Here is a 22,220-nt window from a genome sequence, read left to right as displayed (position 1 = left end):
AATTACTGCAGCTGTGCTTGCCATGCAGTGCATGGGCTACTTCCGAATCTGGGGGGCTGTTGCAAAGGAGTCCGTTGCCTCTATACGGTACGGGTTCCGTGCGATCTATGATCCTTCCGGGAGCACCTGTCTTGTCAAGTCGAAGAGAATGGCTCGTATTCGACGCAACCTGCAGTACTGGTGGGATTGGTTGGAGGACAGGACAGCAGGAAGCTGCAGCAGCCGTCATGCTGTGATTCGACGCATAGATGCAAAAAAAAGTTGAAAGTAACTTCATGTTAATAAAATATTAGATCTTAATTTAACAACATAACATTGCAAAAAAAATTAATATTGTTGAGTATGTTATTGTAATTTACTAAAGTAGTAATAAAAACAAAGGCTTATTGCATAGTTTTCGTTCACGTTCGCCTACATCGCACGTTGTATATGAGAATAAAGGGTAATTACTAAGTTTTCTTGTTTAAAAATCACGGTTTGAGGTTTAGAGGAAAACAAATGGTAAAATGCGGAATACAGTTTTTTTTTTCGAATAAAGAGGAAAACATGTGAATTCAAAAAACGTTTCTATTGACACCAAAGAGTACTTTTCGCCGAGAAAAGTGGAGTTACAATGTTTGCGATCTAAAGTGATGATAGAACTAGAACTTATTTTTTCAGTTCACCTGCTGTTGAGTGAAATCGTAATTAGGTAAATGACTCCTTGACATGAAAATAACCTTTTTTTTATAATCGTTATTACAAAACCGTTTTTTTTTATACAGCAATATTTGTAGGTGTACTTACAGTGAGCAAAAGAGCGCAGCAAGGTGTAAATTTTTTGGTTTTTAAGAAACAAAAATATTATTTCTATCATATCCCAAATACACATAAGTACTTAAAAAAAAAAAAACACACACTCACGCCTTGTACTAATGTACTCCCTTGCGGGGGTACTTACATGTTATTATTTTTCTGGTGACCTCCCCATATCCCTTTGCCAGCTACGTAACCTTTTGTGACACCCTGTATATGCAGAGTTCTGCAAACTACTGTTCTGCTTTTGAAACACCAAAAAAATTATATGAAGAAGCGTTTTTTTCACGAATATAAAAAATTACGTAGGATAAAAGTTTTTCAGAGTGACGCCTGAGTAACGCCCTTTCGGCTAACTATACTTTTTTTATTTACTATTCTTATACCTCACACGGGGGCAGAGTTTAATACAACACCCTGAACTATTAAACTCTGATAATATTTTCGCGATTTTTTTACATTCTGATTTCATTTCCTGGCTTAGAAATAACATCAATAACATGCTGCACACGTAGGTTTCGGCATAGTATTAAACCCTTTTTGCAACAACCTGTATAAATATCGGCACGGGTACGACTTTATATATAATTAATTATTAAATATTAAAAATACTTTCAAATAAAAATAAATATTTTCGTATCACAAAACAATATTACTTACTTAGTATATTTTTAACAAAGTGGCATGTCTTCACTTTTATGTTTTCGAGTACTATGTTAAAATTTCATGTCATTGTCCGTAGAACGCCCCGCATACCTCAACCCCCCCTCAGTAGATTTGACAGATTCTGATTTTCTTCCAGCTTTAGTGACAGCCTTAACAACAAATTTTGCTGAAATTCAATCCGATTCTTAGTACGGGTCATTGGTCAATTGATACGCTACTGTGGTAGGGATTCTTTCAGTTTCATGTTACATAATAAGAGATACGTTTAGTTATACAAGACTAGTAATGTATCTATGTCTATACATACATAATCTTTACCATAACGAATTATAAAATAATAATATGTGGGGACATCTCACTATAAAAGCCTGCGAAATAAATAAGCTGAGAGAAAATAAAGCTCAGAAGCTCAGAAGAACATTTTCTTCCAATGAAAAGACGATAATATGACACAACACAACAATTTAATAATTACTTATATAAAAATACATCACATTTTTCCCAAATTAGCATCATTTACTACAACAGAAGCCGCGACTCCTGCGCCGTCGCTTCAGCGTGAATCTCTTGTACTTGCCGAGCAGATTGTGCCTGGACCTGGCGGCGGGGTTGTTGACCTCCACGCGGTACGCGCACACCGCCGGCTGCCCACACCCGTCCGGGCTAGCTGGACCCTCCGTCTCTTTCATCAGCTTACCAGACCACGTCTCTTCGGGCTCTGGTTCTTGCGACTTGTCAGTCAGACTCTGCGACGCATCATGAGACGTCTTCTCCAAGTCGGAGCAACTTGATTTGCAAGACTTACAGTCAGACAATGCTACCGGGCTTGTACATTTGTTCACGTAACAGCGAGCGGAGCCGATCTTAATGTTCTTCAGTTCGTAACAAGTGCTCGAAGAGCTGACTCTGCTGACAAATGAACTGCCGCTTTTGTGTCTGCTCTTGAACTGACAGCCGACGTCTCTGACGAACACGATCCCCTCGTCGGGGGGCCGGTAGCTGAAGTCCTTATTGAACTCTATGTATTCGTACTGACAAGACTTGGTGCGCTGGAGAAAAGCAGACATCACTTGTACGGGGGATTTATTAAACACGGTCTTCTGACTTGGCTGTAAGGATACAATGCTGGATTCTTTACTTAAAGTGGAGTTGAGGTACTCATTTTCTCTGAAAGCACAGCACTCTGCCTTGAACTGGTATGTTGGTTTCGGTCGGAGATAGTCTGCAGACACCACGTTGCTGGACTCTTCGGAATTCTCGTATTCTAGAAACTTCTTTTCCTCAGCTAGAGGTATGCATACGGGCAGGTTGACACACCGTGGCGAGTGTGGACACGGCGGGATCACTTTACATTTGTTTTTGATCACGTTGAGTTTCTGACAGGATGGCGCCACTGGGCAGGGCGGGTGATGCCTGCAAGCTCGCACAATACGGATCACTCTAGATAACTTTGTAGGAGTCCTTCTCTTACTTCGACTGTATTTGACTGGTTCTGGAGGCAATGTTTTATCTGTGCCAAACGGTAATACTGAACGTGGCGTTTTGCAGTTGTATTGCGAAAAATATTCACTCTTCTTACGATCGCCCAAGCTTTTGATGGCACTTGTATCATTAACACTATCTGCTTTTTTCGTATTCTGCACTATAGTTTGGCTAATACATTCCACATTTGCCTGACATTGTGGACAGATCAGACTGGGCCTTCTGTATCGTTTTCGTCTCTCATGTTTTACTTTTGATGGATGATCAGTATTTAAAGATTTGTCGAACATAAGCTTATATTTACTGTTAAGTTCTGTTTCAACGACCGGATCATCGTGTTTTGCTCTGTTGATTACGGTTGGATTATTTCCATGCTGTGATATTGCGTTGTTGGTAAATATTTTCGACTTTATTTTGCCACCGTGCCCATTTAATTCATCATGAGGCTCTGGACCTACTTTAACCCTGGGATACGGTACGGGAATGTCTATGATATCACGCATTTTGCTGCCTGAAACAGGGACCTCAAAATAGCAGTGGTACGACCGTTTCCTAGTGTACTCATCCAAGTCCCAAAATACTGTGCTGTGGGAGCTTTTGGCGGCCCTGATACTGGATTTGACTTGAAGGCCAGCGTCATCTGGTTTCTTGAGCCACCTGACGATATCGTCCCGTGAGGATGTGGAGATGTCCCCCCGGTGTCGGGAGCCCACAGCCGGGGACCACCCGAACATGTCATACAAACTGGTGCACAAGTACGGCGCCCTTACGCGCTTGTCAGGCATTCTTCAAATAACTGAGCTGCATTGGCTCTTCGCGTAGTCGCTCATACTACGATAAAACTAACAAATAAAGAGCCACTTGCCAATTTGGAAAAATATAAATGTTAGTAAATATGTTTTTTTTAGTTTTTGACGTTTTAAAGATATTTTTTTATGTTGTCCGATGTCCGTGTCATGGATTTCTCCTGAAAATCAAAAAGGTTCTGGGACGTTGACAACCTCGAAATTTATTCTGCTTTGCAAGCTCAGAACAATGATTTATTTCATAAAAATCAGCCCAAGCTAGCTGGAGCTGGACATTGGCATTCCCCAAGGACCACCACAACTCCTCTGCCTCTACCATCACTATAGCCTACCCTAACTAATCCGATACAAAACTCACCAAACCAATCTGTTCCAGGTTTCCACATGACGCCGAAGCTCTCAAAGATGTTTCCAGAATCGTGTCTGCTGATCTTCGTGGGCGTCCTGATCGGGGCCCTGCTCCTGAGCACCCACACGGTGCACGTGCAGCCGCTGACCCCCGACACGTTCTTCCTCTACATGCTGCCTCCCATCATCCTGGACGCCGGCTACTTCATGCCCAACCGGCTGTTCTTCGACCATCTCGGGACGATATTGTTGTTTGCTGTCGTTGGCACCGTGTTTAATACGCTGACTATTGGTAAGTGGGAAAAGTTTCGGGTATGGATGGATGGATGGAATGGATAAAGAAACAATAGACTCATCGCGACGGCTGAATGGCGTAGTGGTTAGTGACCCTGACTGCTATGCCGAAGGTCCCGGGTTAGTTTCCCGGCTGGGGCAGATATTTGTTATAGACAGATATTTGTACTCGGGTCTTTGGTGTTGATATTTATATTTAGTATGTATCTATCTATGTATTTGTGTAGATATACTATTAGCTGTCCGACACCCATAACACAGGTTCTGGCTAGCTTGGGGTCGGATGGCCGTGTGTGAGATGTCCCCACATATTTATTTATCCTATCTCATTCAAATCCTAGGTCCCTCAATAGCCCTACTTTTGTTATCTAACGGCCGCCATTTCAACACCGTTACCATATCTGCAAGAGTTTTTAAAAAATTCTGTACACAATAAAGCTACAACTCCCACTCTCCCTCCAGGCGCATCCCTCTGGGCGTGCGGGCAGACGGGCATGTTCGGCTGCACGACCCCCCTCCTGGACATGATGCTGTTCTCGGCGCTGATCTCCGCCGTGGACCCCGTGGCCGTGCTAGCCGTTTTTGAGGAGATCCACGTGGATGAAGTGCTGTACATCGTGGTGTTTGGGGAGTCGCTGCTGAATGACGCTGTTACTGTCGTGCTGTATCATATGTTTGAGGCTTATACGTGAGTTCGATTGTTCTGTTATTTTATTGCTATAGATCACTATATTGTCGACTACAGCCACCATCCTTTACTAATGGAGACCATCATCTTCAGCCTATGTCAACCCACTGCATGGCATTCGCATCCATCTATTTTCCTTTAGCCGGCATCGGTCCGGCACCGGTGTTGGCGCACTAATGCCGAGGAATCAAATGTGTATAAAAATGTATGGCTCGTTTTTCCACTAGACACCGTTGGCTGTTGGCATCTACCTCGAAAATCATTAATCTACCCTCTCTCTTAAAAACTATAATCCACCAATAACTCTCCTCCAACAGTGAAATGGGTCTCTCAAAACTCGAATACACGGACTTCCTGGCCGGGCTAGCCTCGTTCCTCACCGTGGCGGTGGGTGGCACGTGCATCGGCGTGGTGTGGGGGTTCGCCACCGGGCTGGTGACTCGCTTCACCGACGAGGTGCGGGTCATCGAACCCATCTTCATCTTCGTCATGGCGTACCTGGCGTATCTGAATGCGGAGATGTTCCATATGAGCGGGATTCTTGCGTGAGTACTTAATACTTTTTATTTCCTTGATAACTTTTCCTTCATTAGGTACACTGCTATTATGATGGAATTTGATTTGTATGGTGGAAGACTGTAAAATAAAAGCGGTCAGCAACTTACTGCCAGTAGTGCCAGTCAGTCTAAACTCTGAAGTTTGCATTGACCTATTTAGATTCGTATTTTTAGTATATCAAACAATTGCTAGAAACATAGTGAGTATTAACGAGCTGTGTTTATTTATTCTCATGAGGTTTAGCTTTTTCCAAACAAACTAGTATTTTGGACGATAAATCGTTCGACCGTAGTACGCTATGATTCAACCGTGAACACAACACATGCGCAAACAAACATGGTCGACCTCCATGTCATTCTGAACGCCTATATTTATTAACAACATCGTCAGCTAAATTTAATTAACTATCGCTGGGCACGTTATAAATTCAATTTGAGTCAAATTGATTGGTGTCGCTGCCCGCTGGGGATAACCGCTTGTTTTTTATCGTTTGCGTTTTAAGCATTTATACACTCGTTACATGTTATTTCTACTTATTTATTATCTATTGTGTTTAGCTCGAACCAATATACAGCAGTGTTTAAGTAAACTAAGTATATATCGATTCGAATTCGTTAAGAGAGTGTTCAGACCTATGTTTCATCAAAATCGGTTAAGCAATGCGAAAGTTATGACGCATGGGGACTTACATTGAACATACCTACATACATAGTACGTATACTTACATAGTTACAATATTTTGAAGAGTTTTGCACTATAAATACTCGTACATATTTGCGGTCATAAAAAGCCGTCGATTGTGTTTCCCGTCGCTTTAATGTTTCCTTCGTCGCGGTAATGGTGTGTTATTTAGGAGTTTGGAGCTAAATGTGCTGAACGGTCGTCGTGAATAAGTAACGAGTCCGCTTTTAAGAACCCTAAGGATTCATTGTTGCCTATCTAATCGGGTTTTTAAGTTGGGTTGGGTACTTTAAGTTACTGAATATCACTGTTCTAGGAATAATATATATAAGTACTTATTGCAATTTTGTTTCTTGCCCAAGCTTTTTAAAATAAAGTTTATAACGAATATCTCAAAATCATCAATCTCTCTCATGCATTACTAATGGTTTACCATACACTATTGTATTGTCCTTTAAACCCTTAATACACTGAAGTAGGTACATACATGTTAGTCTGATGTTTAATTATTTCACGAACGAAGGGTACAATTTAGGTCACGTTATCTTAATGCCTCTGTCCAAAACATGTGCCATTGCTCAGTATAACAACTTCCCCTCGTTTATTATTGTGCCATTGTGTATACTTCTGACTGAAACTGCCTGAAACATTTGAACATCGACGAATGGAAGTCTTTGAAATGTTTTGAAAGTTATTCGGGCATTCGTGGATTGTTTTGTATGGGTTCACGCGTCGTTTAGTCCATCGAGTGTGGGTTGAACTTGAAACATGCATTGAGGAAATAAAAGCAGAATCATATTATCAAGGCTGAAAATGACATGCTATGTACGAGGGTACATTACAACGATAAATGAATTCATACATATATATTATAGGTATGATAATTTTTTTAGCATGGACAGCAAGACAATATTTTCATCTTTCATACTTTATAAGGGGGGATTTTTCAGTATTATTTTTTCTGTAGATTTCGTATACTAACCCGAAACAAATTTCGTATTAGTTTAATAACTTATAATTTTTACCCCAATTCCAATCACAAATTCACAATTAATAATTCTATATTCAAAGCTCTTACCAAACGACCCCACTAACCCGTACCCCGTACCTTCCAGAATAACCTTCTGCGGCATCACCATGAAGAACTACGTCGAAGGCAACATCTCGCACAAGTCACACACCACCATCAAGTACACCATGAAGATGCTATCCTCTTCGTCGGAGACCATCATCTTCATGTTTCTGGGCGTAGCCACGGTCAACAACCACCACGACTGGAACACGTGGTTCGTCCTGCTGACGATATTGTTTTGTTCCGTGTTTAGGATTATAGGTGAGTTGGGATGCTCATTTGTTTAAAACTATGCATGTGAAATGAAATGTTCCACCAGCCATTGACGTTCCATGTCACTGGAACCTTTTCACCCTTTTCATAACTTGTGAGCTCGTGAGTGTAGTAGGTTTGTGTGGAAAAAAGTGGGAAAAGTTGGTCATTACCGTCGAGCTGACATTGATGGCTTAAATCGAGCCCAAAGGATAATCTAATGATGATTAACTGTGCTCACATCTATAGATATCCCACGATGGTTTTGGAACCTGAAAGGAAATATGTCGTAGGAAGCTTTCGGTTTAGAGCCCTGAAAGGAAATATGTGGGAATAGGAAAATATGTAATACGGCTGAATATTATAATAAATACTAAATTTCCTTTATTTGTTCCAGGTGTATATATATTTACTGCTGTAGCCAATAAATTCCGATTGCACAAACTAAATAGGGTCGAAAAGTTTGTTATGTCCTATGGTGGTGAGTTATTAACATTCATCATTATAATTATCTATTAATAAATCCTCAAAATCCTACGTTACTAACTATCTAAATAAATAAAATGAACTTTTTATTGTCCACGGTCCCGAAAAACATTGAACGTAACACCCATTGCGTAAAAACACTAAAAATCTTCATAAATCCGTTCCAAACATAATATAATTTCCCAGGTCTCCGCGGGGCAGTAGCGTTCGCGTTGGTGCTATTGATCGACCCTAAGATCGTGAAGCTGCAGCCCATGTTCGTGACCACCACCATCGCCGTCATCTACTTCACGGTGTTCATCCAGGGCATCACCATCAAGCCGCTGGTCAAGATGCTGAATGTCAAGACGGCGGAGAAGAGGAAACCTACCATGAACGAGAGGATTCATGAAAGGGTACTTTTTGTTGTTTTGTAGATTTTGTGAAGTATTTTAGTAAGGTACCATATTTTTAAGCATTATCTCTTCTTCTACATCTTAAAATGCTTTTGAAAATACTTTTTTTTAAATGAATTACTAAATTAGTACCTACAGTACCGATTCAGCGATATAAAGAACCTTAGTCATTAATAAACGATGCCACATTCCAGCTAACATACCTACTAAGGCACTAACTTATTGACGATGAAATAAGAAGATGGCAACTTATGTAATTCTTTAATCTAAATTGTGCTTATTTTACAGTTTATGGACCATTTAATGGCAGGTATAGAAGATATTTTAGGTAAGCACGGTAATCACCACATTCGGGATAAGTTCAAGCGGTTTGATAACCGCTTCATAAGGCCCCTCTTACTACGAAATTATCAGGTTAGTAATGTTTATCTTCTACCATAGAATTATGAGACTACTGTACTTGTTTAGTCTATGCTTCTTCTAATATTTTACTAAAATAATACCTATTTCTAAAATGATCTAATGAGGCAAACCTCTTGTACCTAACAAGAGGTTTACCTCCAGGTTTAGTTTGCTTTTTCTCTGTGGCATAAGTTTAATCGAAACGACAAATCTTGCATATCAATTAACTTAAGTTATGCTATTTACGTGTTTACAGGGTCAAGAGCCTAAAATTTTAGAGACGTATTCAAAATTAGCGATGCGAGATGCCATAGAGTACATGCAGAGGAACGCGTCTACCATCGGAAACATATCCGGTGCTGAGTCAATGTCGGCCATCTTTAAAAACTATACCAACACTAATTTCAATGGCAGGTAAAGAAAAAATGGTTTGATGTTTATTTCATGATGATACATACAGTAGGTATACATACATAAGCACTCACGACTGTAATCCCCGAAAGGGTAGTCAGAGGTGGCTCACAAGCGAGCCACCCACTTTTCGCACCACATTTGTACTCACGTGATAGGTGGGGTGGGAACCATATCGCTGTTTTTGGGATAATTACAATGCACTTAGGATACACATGATGATATTTATGAAAGATTAGTAAGGAACACAGGCAAGGAAGAAGTTGCCATTATCGTAGATAAAGATTTGTAAAGTTGTAATTTAAGTAGTAGCATCAGACTAATTAGTGTGTTAGCCTATGGTAGTAGGTACTAATCCTGTAATGTTGATAACTTCCTCCTAATACGTGTCACGATTATGGTTACGATTAATTTCTATCGTTTTATATTCGAATCGCATTCGATTCTAATTCACAATTCAAATGTTTTTAAATTCCGTTCTTATATTTTTTCTTTTTCTTTTCCAGTCCTAGTTTCAGCCAGCTAGACTCGTCCACTTGGAACATAGATATGCAGGAGTTGGAATACAACCCGAGCAAGAAGGATCTAACCGACGCCCGCATACATCACTTGCTTGCCGAGGAATTGTGCAAGCCGTATAGACGTGTATGTGTATGTAGAAACTTTTACTTAGTTATAGATGTCCTTATGTGTTCTATCTATGTGAGTAAATGTTCAATGTTATCTTTTTGGGGAGTTATTTAAGATGAGTTTATTTTGCTGTAGCAGTAGTTTAGTACTCTATGCTTCTCTTGAACACGGTTACTTTTGAAATGCCACCATAAAATAAGTTAGAATAAAGATAGTTTAGATAGTTAGAATAATAGATCCGAAAAATAACTCTGGCTATTTATTTTTCGTTATTACGAGAAAAAGCTTACTAATCAGCATAAAAAATGTAGCTAATGAAGTAAGCATTTAGTTAAGTAGCTTTTATTGCATTTATTGAGTACAACTTAGACAAGAAGCTTATAAAAATACTGGTAGTTACTAATAAAAAGCTTTTGAAACTAAGGTAAGCTATCTGTAAAAAAATATCTTTCCGCATGATTTAAAAGTTATCAGTGAATCTCTAAGTATTCTATTATCATCCGTTTAACAGTCTTGAATAGAATTAGCGTTTGGAGTTCGAGCTAACTACATCCATAGCTCGTTCACAACATTTTATTATTAACTGACTGATTCAAATTATGTAATACATTGCGTGTTTCCGTCCACAGCACCGGAGACTCAGCTACAGTCGGCACGCAGTGAATGACAAAGACTTGGGCACTCAGCCTGTGAACTTTAAAACGCACATGAATATCCGACGCCTGGTAGGTGATAGGAAACACCATCACAAGAGGAGCAAACGGGGTAACAAGGTGAGCAAAAATCAAGGTTATGCTAAATTAATGCTAAAAAGTAGTAAGCATTTAAAACACTATCTAAGTTAAACTTTAGAAACTTTCACTTACATTGCTACGAGGCTACGCCGCGCTACGAAATCTCGTAGGCTTCACACATCCTTATAACTACATTATGTAAAACACATAAAAGTAGGTTATTTTTATATGAAATTTTAATTATGTTTATGACAAGTTTAAACACGCCCTTGACATTGCTTTTTCCTACTGTGCGTATTGTAAGTACTTTAGCAGATAAGTTTAACCTAATGCTAATATCGTGTTATAAATAGCTATACTTTACATTTCAGGATGGGAAAAACCATGTTAGTTTCCCCGAATTCCAGCAAAATGGTTCGGCCAAACAGTTCACGCACGGTAAAAAAAAGTATTATAGATTAGGTACTTATTTTAATATTTTACTAACACGAGTGTCCAATCGCATGCACGTGTGGGTCCAACAATTTTGGTTTATTGAGTTTATTCTAGTTTTTGTTTTGTTTATTGAGTTCCATTATTGATGTTTTTTTTGCAGAACACTAAGCTTTGTTTTCCGGGGCTTTAAGCCTCGTCCATTGATAATGTTAACAATTTATGACTGTTTAAAAGTAAATTTTACGAAACAAGACGAGCAAAGCGTCGTATCACTTGTAATTAAATGGGAGTTCATTTGTAACAATAATTAGGTACCTACACCTACAGTACTTACAGTTTTTCTTAAGTATTACGTTTAGTCAGTCCTGTAGTTGTTTCACCTCCTTAAAATTTCTCACTCGACTCATATTCGCATTCGATTTTTGTAGTGCATGCCTTGTCGTTACTTTTCCAAATCTTCCTCACCTCCCATTTCAAATTCGAATACAAATTAGAGTATTTCAAAATAGAGTATTTTAAATAGAGAACACAATTAAAAAAAGTTTTTTAATCACACAACATCACACAGTTGTATCATTTTGCAAAGTGCTCCACAAGTTGTTTGTGAAAGAAAAGAGTTTATTAACAAACTCCTTTCACGAATGACGCTTAGTGGAGCCATAGACAATGCAGTGGCTGACCTCCTTGCCGTCCACAGACTACATAAACGAGGTGCTTCAGGAGGGGGAGGAACCGGAAGTGAGGCGCGAAGGTGATGACGGCGGTATTACTTTCACTGCCAAAACCCCACGTAGGTATTCTGCATGCACCATGTCCTGTTTGCTGAGAGTGACGGGGTGGATTTGGACACAACCAAGTTTTGGAGTATATTTTCTTTATAGTATTTCCTACCTTGTATATGAGCTAAGAAGAAGCTATGCTGACGTGGTAAATATACTCATGTATAAATACATAATATTTATGGTATATTTGAGATTAACTTAACTTTTGGAAGATATATTTTGTCCACATTCATCCGACACTATGTATGTTGGTGTTGTAAAGTGTCGACTAATTTTCACTATTTTGCGCACTATCTAAAAACTAAAGTCAGGACTACTTACTTAATATAAAAAAGGTTCCGTAAATATTGTTATAAAATACTGTCCTTACTTATTGCTAAAGGATATGTGCTACGCCATGCTGAAACTTTTGTGGTGGCATGTACTTTTGCTAACACTTATTTTGATTAACCCTTGCAAAAAGTTATTTTCTTCTATTCTATCCCTGAACACCAATTTATATTTTCTTTAGCAAAACCCCGACCTATTAACAATCTTTCCTCTACTGAGCTAGTACCTTCTAACCGTCCTGACTCCGCTTATATTAACCAATTGTTTGATGTCAATTTCTTCCCTTCTGGCAACCTTCACGTGGCACCGCAAAATTGCAAATAACAGCCGGATACAGGGAAGTGAGCCCGACGTCCTCACACAAAGAGAACAGTAGCTCGCTTATAAACCAACTGGCGAACCTGCCTGGGTTTAACCCACTGAAGGCGAGGATTGTGAAACAATACGCGAAAACTCCTGAAGAGATTCTTCCGACGGCGGTCGAGAAGTCGCTGCCGTGGCGGCGCGACCGGTCCACTTACAACTTCGGTATGTCCTCGTGTCGGGGGGTCGCTATATTAATAGACAAATGGATGAACGAGACTTGTCACGCTTTCGATACTATTAACGTAACGATATAGAGTCGTCCTTAGCTCAATCGTTTCGTTTGGAGCGCTGCGCCAACCACGTCTCTGGCTCGTTGTACTAAGCGTACCGATTGCATGATAGCTCTCTTTTGTTCGTTGGTTCTATTTCTATAGCACCGCCCGGTCCACCGACTGCTTAGTTGGCGGTGGCGGCCATCTTCCTCTAGCTTTTCATTTCGGTCGCCGCGCCTCTGTCATGTCTGCATGCTGCGTGTGCACATTTGCATTTATAAAGGTTGTTTGTAGAGTGCGGTTTTGTCGACATATTAAATTACTATTGTAGCCGATTTTGAAGGAACCGAAGTTAGCACTGTCAAAACCTTTGTTCAAAATCATGTTTGTATAATTTTTCCCTGTGCGCAAATAATGGCAAAATTTTAAGTTTCACAGTGCTAATCGGTATAATTATAATATTAGTACCTTCAGAATCGTTCCCACGAGTTGCAAATTACCTACCCAGTTCCGTCTGTTGGTCATTTACAACTTAGATTTTATACCACAATGTATACTTCTATTTTAATGTGTATTTATATGTAAGTGTAAGTATTTTATCGGATGCTGCTTAATAATTAATGGATCACTTCACCCCACAGTTCATTCGGCCTAGTTTCACTAGATTGTAATGCCTAGTTTTACCAAACTCTTTTTTAATTCAATTTAGTTTAGTCAGTATATTTTATCAGTTGTTTTATTTAATTTAGTTATTATGTTCTTTAATATATTATGATATGAAACAAAGATTAATAAAGGTGTCACAAAAGTCTAAGATTAACAAGAAATCTGATCTGAAATTCACAAATTTTAATTACCTAAGTATATTATTTTATAATTATGTAAGTATGGTTTTGAAAAATCCAGCTTAACTTTTTTTAGCACTTCATGCATTTACTTAGTAAATAAATTCTTAAACGGTCCTTAATTGTTTTCATAGAATAAATAATGAAATAGCAGCATGTCGATATGTAGGCAACAAATGTCAATAAGTACATTTAAACAAAACTAACTTTTAACTCCTATTTCAGTACCAAATGAGGATATTTTAGAAGAGGACGAAAGGCGAATGTCCGAGGAACATGGTAAATATACACCCAACATATTTAAAACGTTGATGAAGTTGCGCCAATATTGCAGAAAACAAAATATTAAAAAATACTCGTAATAAAATTTACTCTGTCAGTTTTTATTTTTCTCACATTTCTCACTGACCCTCATGGCTTAGGGAAAAAGTAAGAGCTTTGGGGACCATGGAATGACACAGGTTCGTGGACCTTGGCCTAACCTGGGGGAGGCCTATTCGTGTGGGTTGACATAGGCTGATGATGAGAAAGACGACCAACTATGTACATAGGTTCTTATCTGTATTATTTTTTAGCAATGATTGGTGCACTATGCAGTTGCACTGCCTTAACCTTTTGCGTCCCGCAGTCGTGATATCGGCTGAAAAACATTTTTTTTGCTGTGCCTGACTTCACGAGATTCACCCGGTTAGGTCCCTCGGCAGCTAGTTACCTACGTTGCGGCAGCTACTAAAATAGATAGAAATTCGTGGCTGCCTAATACGCGGGCTCCTGTACAACGTCATATGTTTTACTGGCTGCCGAAACCCGAAAGCCAGGCTGCCTAGTGCGCGGGGGCCTTAAACCTATCCACCTATTCACAGACTGTTACCTCACGATGGCAGAACACGCCCGGGTTGCCACGCCCACGGCCACGGAGACCATGCTGCCGTGGAAGCGCGAGGAGGCGGAGGGCGCGGGCTGCGCGCTCAAGCAGTCCGAGTTCCCTGCCTGGGCCTCCAACAAGGAGTACCTGGCATATAGCTCGCCCTCGGCCACCTTCCTTGGTAATTACATTTGAGGAATTTGATAAATAAGTATTTGAATATTATTGTTTGGTATGCCTTGTAGGCAATAGCTTTGATTTGTAAGTTAAGTAAAAAGTATAAAATTCAGAAGTTCACATATTATTTCTCAGCACTGAAGTCAATAAGTAATTTTGAAGATACCTACACTTAGACTGAAATATTACTGAGTAATCACACCGAAAACATTATTCAAAATTCACGTAGCGCTCCTACTGTACCCGCACTTTATAGAGACGATTTGGTTCGAACCTTTTTACTAGATTATTGGTTGGTAATTATTTATTAGCAATGACTCGCATGCACTGAAATACAAAATACTTACAATATTATACCCACTATTATAATACACTTGCAGATAAATTTACACCCAATAACAAAAATTGCTATCTATGTACCTACGTATTGACACCCATCCTGCACTATAGCGCTACACTTATAGCCAGCAACTCTACAACGTTTCTCATTTGTTTTCTTTTCTCTTCCCCCTCCACTCACACACTCATGCCAGGCGGTATAGAAAAGCCAAAACATCCGAAATCTATCATAGGTCTATTCCGAAGAGAGAGTTCTAGTTCCACGCAAGGGGCCCCGGAGGCGGTGGCGTCAGACAGCGAGGTGAAGGCAGAAGTGGGGACGAGCCGGGACTTCAAGATGGACACGAGCTTCAGCCAGCCGCGGAGTCACCCGGGGCTGATGTCGAAGAGGAGCACGAGTCTGGGGGGTCCTTCTATCTTGCTGATGGAAGATGTGGCGCACTCGGACCCGCTAGGAGCGAGCAGCCGCCCCGCCAGCATCATGCAGGGGCCCCACCGCGGCCAGTGCCGGCGAGGATCCATGCTCGAGCTCACCGGGTGGGTATTGGTTATTTTGATTGTGTAAGGTTCATTGTAGAGGTTGTGGTTGGACACTGCACTTTGTACGTAGTGATCACTTGTTGAAGTATTCAGTGCAGTCAAATATTTCAGCTTTAATATTAGGTACTTAACTTAGTGACTTGACTCTCCTCCAATACTTTGTTCATTTTACAAAAAGTAGTAAACTAAACAGCAGCTACTGAGTGCTCTCCAATGAGTTCTCGTTCAAAAACTCTTCCCTATTTTTTATGTCAGTATAATAATATAATAAAAGATCTCTATCTAACCGCATGATATTTCCAGCTCGCTCTCCCGGGACGCGATCACAGAAGAGAAGTGCAGCAAGTCGCTGCCCGAGAGCGAGCGTATGGGCGCGCGCCGCCCGCCCTTCGGCCAGCAGAGTCTCCCGCGAGAACCCTTCATCCGTCAGCTCACCCTCGCCTCCTCGCTGCTCACCAGCTCCTCATCCGATGACTCCTCCGATGACAACACCTGAGTGCCCCGACGTGGCGACCACGACCGGTTGCCACTACTCAAGTACAAAACGCTTGAGTAAAAAACTCTAGGACTGTGATGTGTTGTGAGACGGTGGTATTTATTGCGAGTGAGTGAGGGGGATGTTTGGAGGACTCAGATGTTGAGTGCTTTTTTGACGTTTAATAAACCGGCTTTAGACCTACTTACCTACTTCAAAAGAAATGGAAGAGTAATTTAAAGTTTTACATTATAATTTTGTTTACTAGTTTCAGAATTCGATATTCTAAACGATATTTTAGGAAACTACCCAAAAGACCTATCAATGAGTTTTTACATTCGAAGCTACTTACAAGCTAAAAAATAATTGAAATCTCCTTTGTTTTTAACACAGTTATTTTGTAAGTAGGCTTTATATGTTAAAGACATATATCTAAATCATCATCAAATTTAATAATGTTTATGATTGTTTCAATAAATTTTGATTACGTAAGTACTTCATTAAAAGCTAACTAACTGTATGAATCTAATTGGTAGGTTTGTGAGGAAACTAATACTTTGTTATTCTTACTAATTACTTATCCATAATGCATAGGTAAAACAACTTGTAAATAAAGGTAAGAACTTGTGAATGTAAAAATGACTGTTAAAAGTTTTAATCCGAAGAGTATTTTTGTATGCTCTCTGTAAATGTAATGTAAAATTGTTACTGATGGTTACCTACGTATCTACACTACTTAGAGTATTTTAAGGACATTTATTAATTACTGAATTAATCTAAATTAGCGGTCAGACCTACTGAATTTAGGATCAGCTAGAGGAATCTTTATCTATTGAAATGAGAAATGAAATCCGGGAAATTTCCCATAAAATCTTGGAAAGAATGCATTGATAATAATGTAATAAGTACATAGATATTTTCAAAACAATTGCCAATACGCATGGAGTAGGTATATTAAGCCTGTTGACATTTAAGCTGCTTGCGACTTATAAAAAAACATCAAATGATCATTTGCAATGGCCGAGACCACCATTTTATTCCGGACATGCTCCTAGCTCATTTGATGCCTAAATTGTTCATCATCAAGTTACGTTTTTTTTTTCGAAATTGTAAGTCACTTTATGATTCGTATGTCGGATCCATAAAAGTCCTTCTAATCGTTATACAGCTCCATCCATTGAACCTCACAATAGCAAGTTTGCGAACTTGCTGTACCTAAGTAAACGGGCTGGCATAGAACACCATTGGTAGTATATAATTTATACTGATATTAAATTTAGGAAAATTAAATGGGGGAACTTAGTAATTTTTATTGGTTTAATCGCTTATAAGGTTTAACCAAAATGCGAAAGTGGAATTTGTTACTAAGTAGGTAATTAGAGCTTAGGAAACTGTTTGAAACTTACAAATATAAGTAGCTACGTTCGTAAGCGTTTAGTACAATAATAGAATAGAGACTTAAAATAAAACAAACTGTAAAATTATTTTGTTATAAAGTACCCAAATTAGTAAGTAACCTTCTTAAAATCTAAGTAGGTCTGTATGTCTTCATCATTCACTGTTCCGTAGAAATGAAAGACCATTTGAATTTAGACTTTCAACATTATGAAACAATAAGTATTTTGTGATGCGTATAAGAAATGCTTGAGAAAATGTGTAAGACTGATTGATACTACGTGTGTGAAAGATGCATTTTATGTAAGTACAACATGCCATTAATAATGTTGATTCCAACTTTTGAATAAAATGCACACATTTTATTAGTAAGCATTAAAGTAGTCATTTTACGATGTAAAGCAGTCAGCTAAGTATAAATCCTGAAGGCTCGAATCTGAATCCTACCTTAATATTTACGTATGTACTTATTTGATTTAACTTTTTTCGTATCTATATTTTTATTTGGTTCCGCAATGAGAGACATGTAAGCTAAAGAGGCTCCTTATTATTAAAATCTGAGCTAGTGGAACAAACAAATTTACTTTATATTTTATATGCTTACCTAAATTTTTTAACGAGCCGCTGTTGTTTCAACAAGGATCACCTATAATGATGATAAGTATGTGGATAATGAATCGACAATATTTTGTAAGGGCAATGAGATCATGATCTATGATCAGTGAATTAATCTAATTTAAGCTTGTTATACTTACCTAGAAAATGTACACTCCAGAAAAAAATTAGATGGTTTCAAAGTGGTGTTTATGATGGTTTTTCAATTTCATTTGTAGCCAATAAAGAAAAACCCAACCTCAGAAAAATATTAACCTTACAGGACTATACCCAAATAGTAGGTACCTCTAAGATCCCATACGCACTAAATACTTCAGTGCGTATGCGCCTTGTCGCTGTTCGAAATTTAAAAATAAAAGTTTAAAAAATACTTACAGACGAATTGAAAACCTCCTCCTTTTTCCGAAGTTCGTTAAAAAGTAGCTAGCCGCCCCGGCGCGGTTAGCTGCTAGTGCGTAAGGACTCTAGAGTACTTTTTATTATTTACTTTTAGCCTAAATGTTTTGTAGATTTTTGTAATGTAAGTAGTAAAGAATTTACCTCATTTACAAAGCAAAGTTTTCCTATGAAACGCGGCGTGTCAATTGAATGAACATTACATAGTGCCTAGAATCAACACAGCTCATTGTTTGATTGTTAATAGGTAGGTACTATTGTAACATACTTAGATGAATATACTGTTTTATTTATGTTCATGTAAAAAATATTGAATGAAATAAACATTACTTACTAAGTGTTGTTTTTGTTTTAAAAAACCATAATTATGTAAGTACTTAGGTTTGTTTTTAGATGATATTGCTAAGTAATTTTGATTTATCATGCACCATATGGATGAGGAAGGCCGAGGACCGAGTGTTGTGGCGCTCCTTGGGAGAGGCCTATGTCCAGCAGTGGATGATTATTGGCTGATGATGATGATGATGATGCACCATATAGGTATAGGTATAGGTATATGCCTGCAGGTACCAGGTAGGTATACAAACATTATGAATGAGCGCGGTGAACGGACTCATGCTACCCCGTTCCTGCACCCACTCACACAACATCCATCGCAAATAGGTACGAAGTTAATACATATTTTCGTGTAGATATGTGGGACTTAAGGTAAGTAAATAATATAATATAATAACGAGCCAGCGAGCTTTGCATAATATATTTAACTGTGAAAAATTAGGATAATATACTCGCAGCCTGTCTGTTAGCCATAAAAAGTAATAACATGCATTCAAACAAAAAATGAGCTTTAGTTAGCTTCATTTCGCCTTAGATTTCCCTAAGTGTATATCTACCTCGTTTAACTTTACCTACTCGTTATTTTCAAACCTACTAAATAAAGGATGACAGTAAATATCACACACGACAAAAAGTCTTCAGAAAAAAATATAAGTACTTATTTAAAAAATATAACTGTATGCCGCTGACTGCTACATACTTTAACAAATTGGTTTCGTACATTCTAAATAAAACAGTGTACACTGTAGTGATGATTGGATTCTCTTTACATTACCGGAATCGGAAATAATAGTAAAGCGGGCACAGCTTAGTGCGCTATCTAGTATCAGATAGCTGAACTATTACAACGGAAGTGGATATCGAAATTATATTCAGTTCCGGAACCGGAAAGTACGCTATTTTGTATCAGATAGCGGAACTAGGTATTATAACGGAAGCGGATATCGAATAAATTTTCAGTTCCGGAACCGGAAATTGCAATGAGTCGGTAAAGCAGGCATACATTTACAGCGCCATCTAGTATCAGATAGCAGATTTTTTCAATTCTTTTTTCAACCATCAAAATTATAAATACGATAGTAGAAAGTGTATACCATAATTCTTATTACTTCTATAGTGCCCACTTTATAGGATTATGGGTTAACTAGCGCCATCTATGATTTTGTACAGTTTTTCCACATGAGCAGCCTTATTCCGAGCATCCGAGCATTTACTACTCTGTGATCTACATTTGCTAGGTGCTAAAAAAGTTTGTTTATCCGTGTCAAATATTGTCTGTGATGTTCCAGTCGCCGCGCTCGTATCTCATTTCGTTGTTTTATAATTTTCTTCCTCAATATTTTTGTTTTCTACATGATAAATAACGGAAAATGCAGTGTATCTGAAATTTACGGTGTTCATCGTTTAGTACAAATAATTTCAAGTCATACTTTTCATTAATGAGTCGAAAGTTCTCATTTTAATTATGTGTGGCAGTTAGAAGACGACTATGAAACATACTGTTTTCTTGTAGTAAATTGGAGTAGCGGTAAGTGTTGAACCTATATTTGGAACCTAATTTATACAGTGCATTCATTAATATCATTTGTTTTCCAATACACTTGTTGTCGGAACTTTATGTCATGAGTAAATTGGTCTTTCCTTTCTATTTCGCTCATTGACAGATTTACTTTTGCTACGTTTACAACAGGTATTTCTAGTTGTTTTAGTTATTTGTTTGCTCTCGAACATTGATTACTTTAATGTCGAATTGGTTCGTGTTCATGATAAATTATTGTAACACACGGCACCTATCTTATCAGATTAAAACAGCTATCACATATTATCAATCACACTATAGTTTTCGTACTACTATTCTAGTGAGATGGGTTAATGTTATTTATTGATGTTATATAGTTTTATTTAATCCTCATATGAAATACACCGGAAGGTATGAGCAAGTGTATTTGTTTCTGTTTAAATTGTTGGTATCACTAAGATATTTTATTTCAGCCACTTCCCTTAAATTCATTCATTCATTGAAAATCTTAAATTCAAGGGATAAAACCTTTAGTTTATGAAACTAATAGATAGGTATCTTAATAATTCAGTCTTTCAACAAACTGCAAATATAATATATTTAACTTAAAATGGAGTCGTGTCCCAGATATTTACCTTAGTTATTACTATAAAGGCAATTTGTGCTATGGTAATTGATGTAACTGCTCTATTTCGAGCATATCCTTATTGAAAATGTAACCAAACAGACTTGTACTACAAATGTTAGATGAAGTGATGTTTTGGTATTCAATATTAATAATGATTTTAACATGAATATTTTTGAAAGAGATTTTTGTTTTGGTTTTATTTTTTTTGCCTAATACTTACAAATTATATATTATATTAATTACATATTTTGTGTTATAGAAAAAGATGTTTTACCTGACAAAAAAATCAAATGAAGTTATTACTTTGACCTCAATATTTATGATGATGTCCCTCTGTCAAGGTCAAGGTAGTCATACATTTATAGGCTGCCAATTGTACCATAAATTTAGCGTACATCCCCTGTTGGTAATTTCTATGTGTGTGCAATAAAGAGTTATCTATCTATCTACATTCTCTCTTGTGTTGTTGCAGCGGGCGGCCATCATGGAGCACTCGGACCTGGTGCTGGAGATGGCGCAGGTGGAGCACCTCACCACGCAGGAGCGCCTCCACCTCGCACGAAGGTACAACATTTATTCATTTTCTTGCTATAGTTCTATTCTATTCTATTCTATTCTCTGTGGGGGTGTAAGTACCTGCACCTGGCTCTCTCGAGTGGAACCTTTGTGCATATCCCCAAGGTCTAAACTGCCTTCCTAAGCTTGGACCATTTCCCACCACGCTGGTCCACTGCGGGTTGGTGGGTTCACATATCTAGATGTGCTAGATCTAGATATGCAGGTTTCCTCACGATGTTTTCCTTCACCGTAAGAGCAATGGTATACATTGTACTTAAGTTAAAAGAACTCATTGGTACGGTGGCCTGCGCCTATAAGTATACAGGCGGAGTTTTTAAAATAGCGATCTCAAGCTCACATGCTGCTCAAGCACATCCACATAAACACCACTGCTAACACACATCACACACAACACGTTCCCGGATTTATAACAGATGTAGCTGGTCCCTTCATCATCAGGGATCGCTATTTTAAAAACTCCGCCTGTATACTTTTAGGCGCAGGCCACCGTACATGTCAGCGCCGGGATTCGAACCCGCATCTCTTGATTGAGAAGCGGGCGCTCACCCGACTGAGCTACCACCGCTCCAAAAGCTTGCTATAGTTATATATATATATATATATATATATATATATATATATATATATATATATGATATATATATATATGATATGATATATATGATATAGTTAGTTATTCTATAGTT

General features: G+C 38.4%; 3 protein-coding genes across 6 annotated transcripts in view; 2 read left to right on the top strand and 1 right to left on the bottom strand.

Moving 5' to 3' along the window:
• The window catches only part of LOC105393790 (sodium/hydrogen exchanger 3), a 45,235-nt gene extending 26,426 nt beyond the window's left edge, over positions 1–18,809 (top strand). The window contains exons 4-20 of the mRNA XM_038116856.2: positions 4,126–4,389; positions 4,854–5,079; positions 5,397–5,624; positions 7,434–7,651; positions 8,040–8,123; positions 8,315–8,523; positions 8,812–8,937; positions 9,182–9,339; positions 9,843–9,981; positions 10,596–10,739; positions 11,072–11,138; positions 11,833–11,925; positions 12,575–12,775; positions 13,896–13,949; positions 14,534–14,716; positions 15,246–15,588; positions 15,895–18,809. Of these exons, the coding sequence (XP_037972784.2) occupies positions 4,126–4,389; positions 4,854–5,079; positions 5,397–5,624; positions 7,434–7,651; positions 8,040–8,123; positions 8,315–8,523; positions 8,812–8,937; positions 9,182–9,339; positions 9,843–9,981; positions 10,596–10,739; positions 11,072–11,138; positions 11,833–11,925; positions 12,575–12,775; positions 13,896–13,949; positions 14,534–14,716; positions 15,246–15,588; positions 15,895–16,087 (2,930 nt within the window). The 3' untranslated portion in view covers positions 16,088–18,809. The remainder of the gene's footprint in view (positions 1–4,125; positions 4,390–4,853; positions 5,080–5,396; positions 5,625–7,433; positions 7,652–8,039; positions 8,124–8,314; positions 8,524–8,811; positions 8,938–9,181; positions 9,340–9,842; positions 9,982–10,595; positions 10,740–11,071; positions 11,139–11,832; positions 11,926–12,574; positions 12,776–13,895; positions 13,950–14,533; positions 14,717–15,245; positions 15,589–15,894) is intronic.
• On the bottom strand, positions 1,949–3,885 carry LOC125490976. Its single transcript, XM_048631612.1, has one exon. It carries the CDS (start codon positions 3,726–3,728, stop codon positions 1,974–1,976), a length of 1,755 nt encoding a protein of 584 aa, XP_048487569.1. The 5' UTR covers positions 3,729–3,885; the 3' UTR covers positions 1,949–1,973.
• A 1,254-nt stretch (positions 18,810–20,063) lies between the features above and the next one.
• The window catches only part of LOC105393798 (protein phosphatase 1 regulatory subunit 16A), a 28,135-nt gene continuing 25,978 nt past the window's right edge, over positions 20,064–22,220 (top strand). For 2 of the 4 annotated variants that reach the window (XM_048631606.1, XM_048631604.1), the window contains exons 1-2: positions 20,065–20,336; positions 21,428–21,519. In XM_048631606.1, the coding sequence (XP_048487563.1) occupies positions 21,440–21,519 (80 nt within the window). In that variant the 5' untranslated portion in view covers positions 20,065–20,336; positions 21,428–21,439. Of the gene's footprint in view, positions 20,337–20,627; positions 20,739–21,427; positions 21,520–22,220 lie in introns of those variants that run through there. The other 2 variants (XM_048631609.1, XM_048631605.1) reach the window with 2 other exon arrangements.

The sequence above is a fragment of the Plutella xylostella genome, chromosome 29 (assembly GCF_932276165.1).
Source record: "Plutella xylostella chromosome 29, ilPluXylo3.1, whole genome shotgun sequence".
In the NCBI taxonomy this organism is placed as follows: Eukaryota; Metazoa; Arthropoda; class Insecta; order Lepidoptera; family Plutellidae; genus Plutella; species Plutella xylostella.
Note: the sequence above shows the minus strand (reverse complement) of the source record. Positions and strands in the feature narration are given on the sequence as shown.

Bases quoted from the DNA above. Each gene is read 5' to 3' on its own strand.
- LOC125490976 (XM_048631612.1), bottom strand. From the start codon at position 3,728: ATGCCTGACAAGCGCGTAAGGGCGCCGTACTTGTGCACCAGTTTGTAT.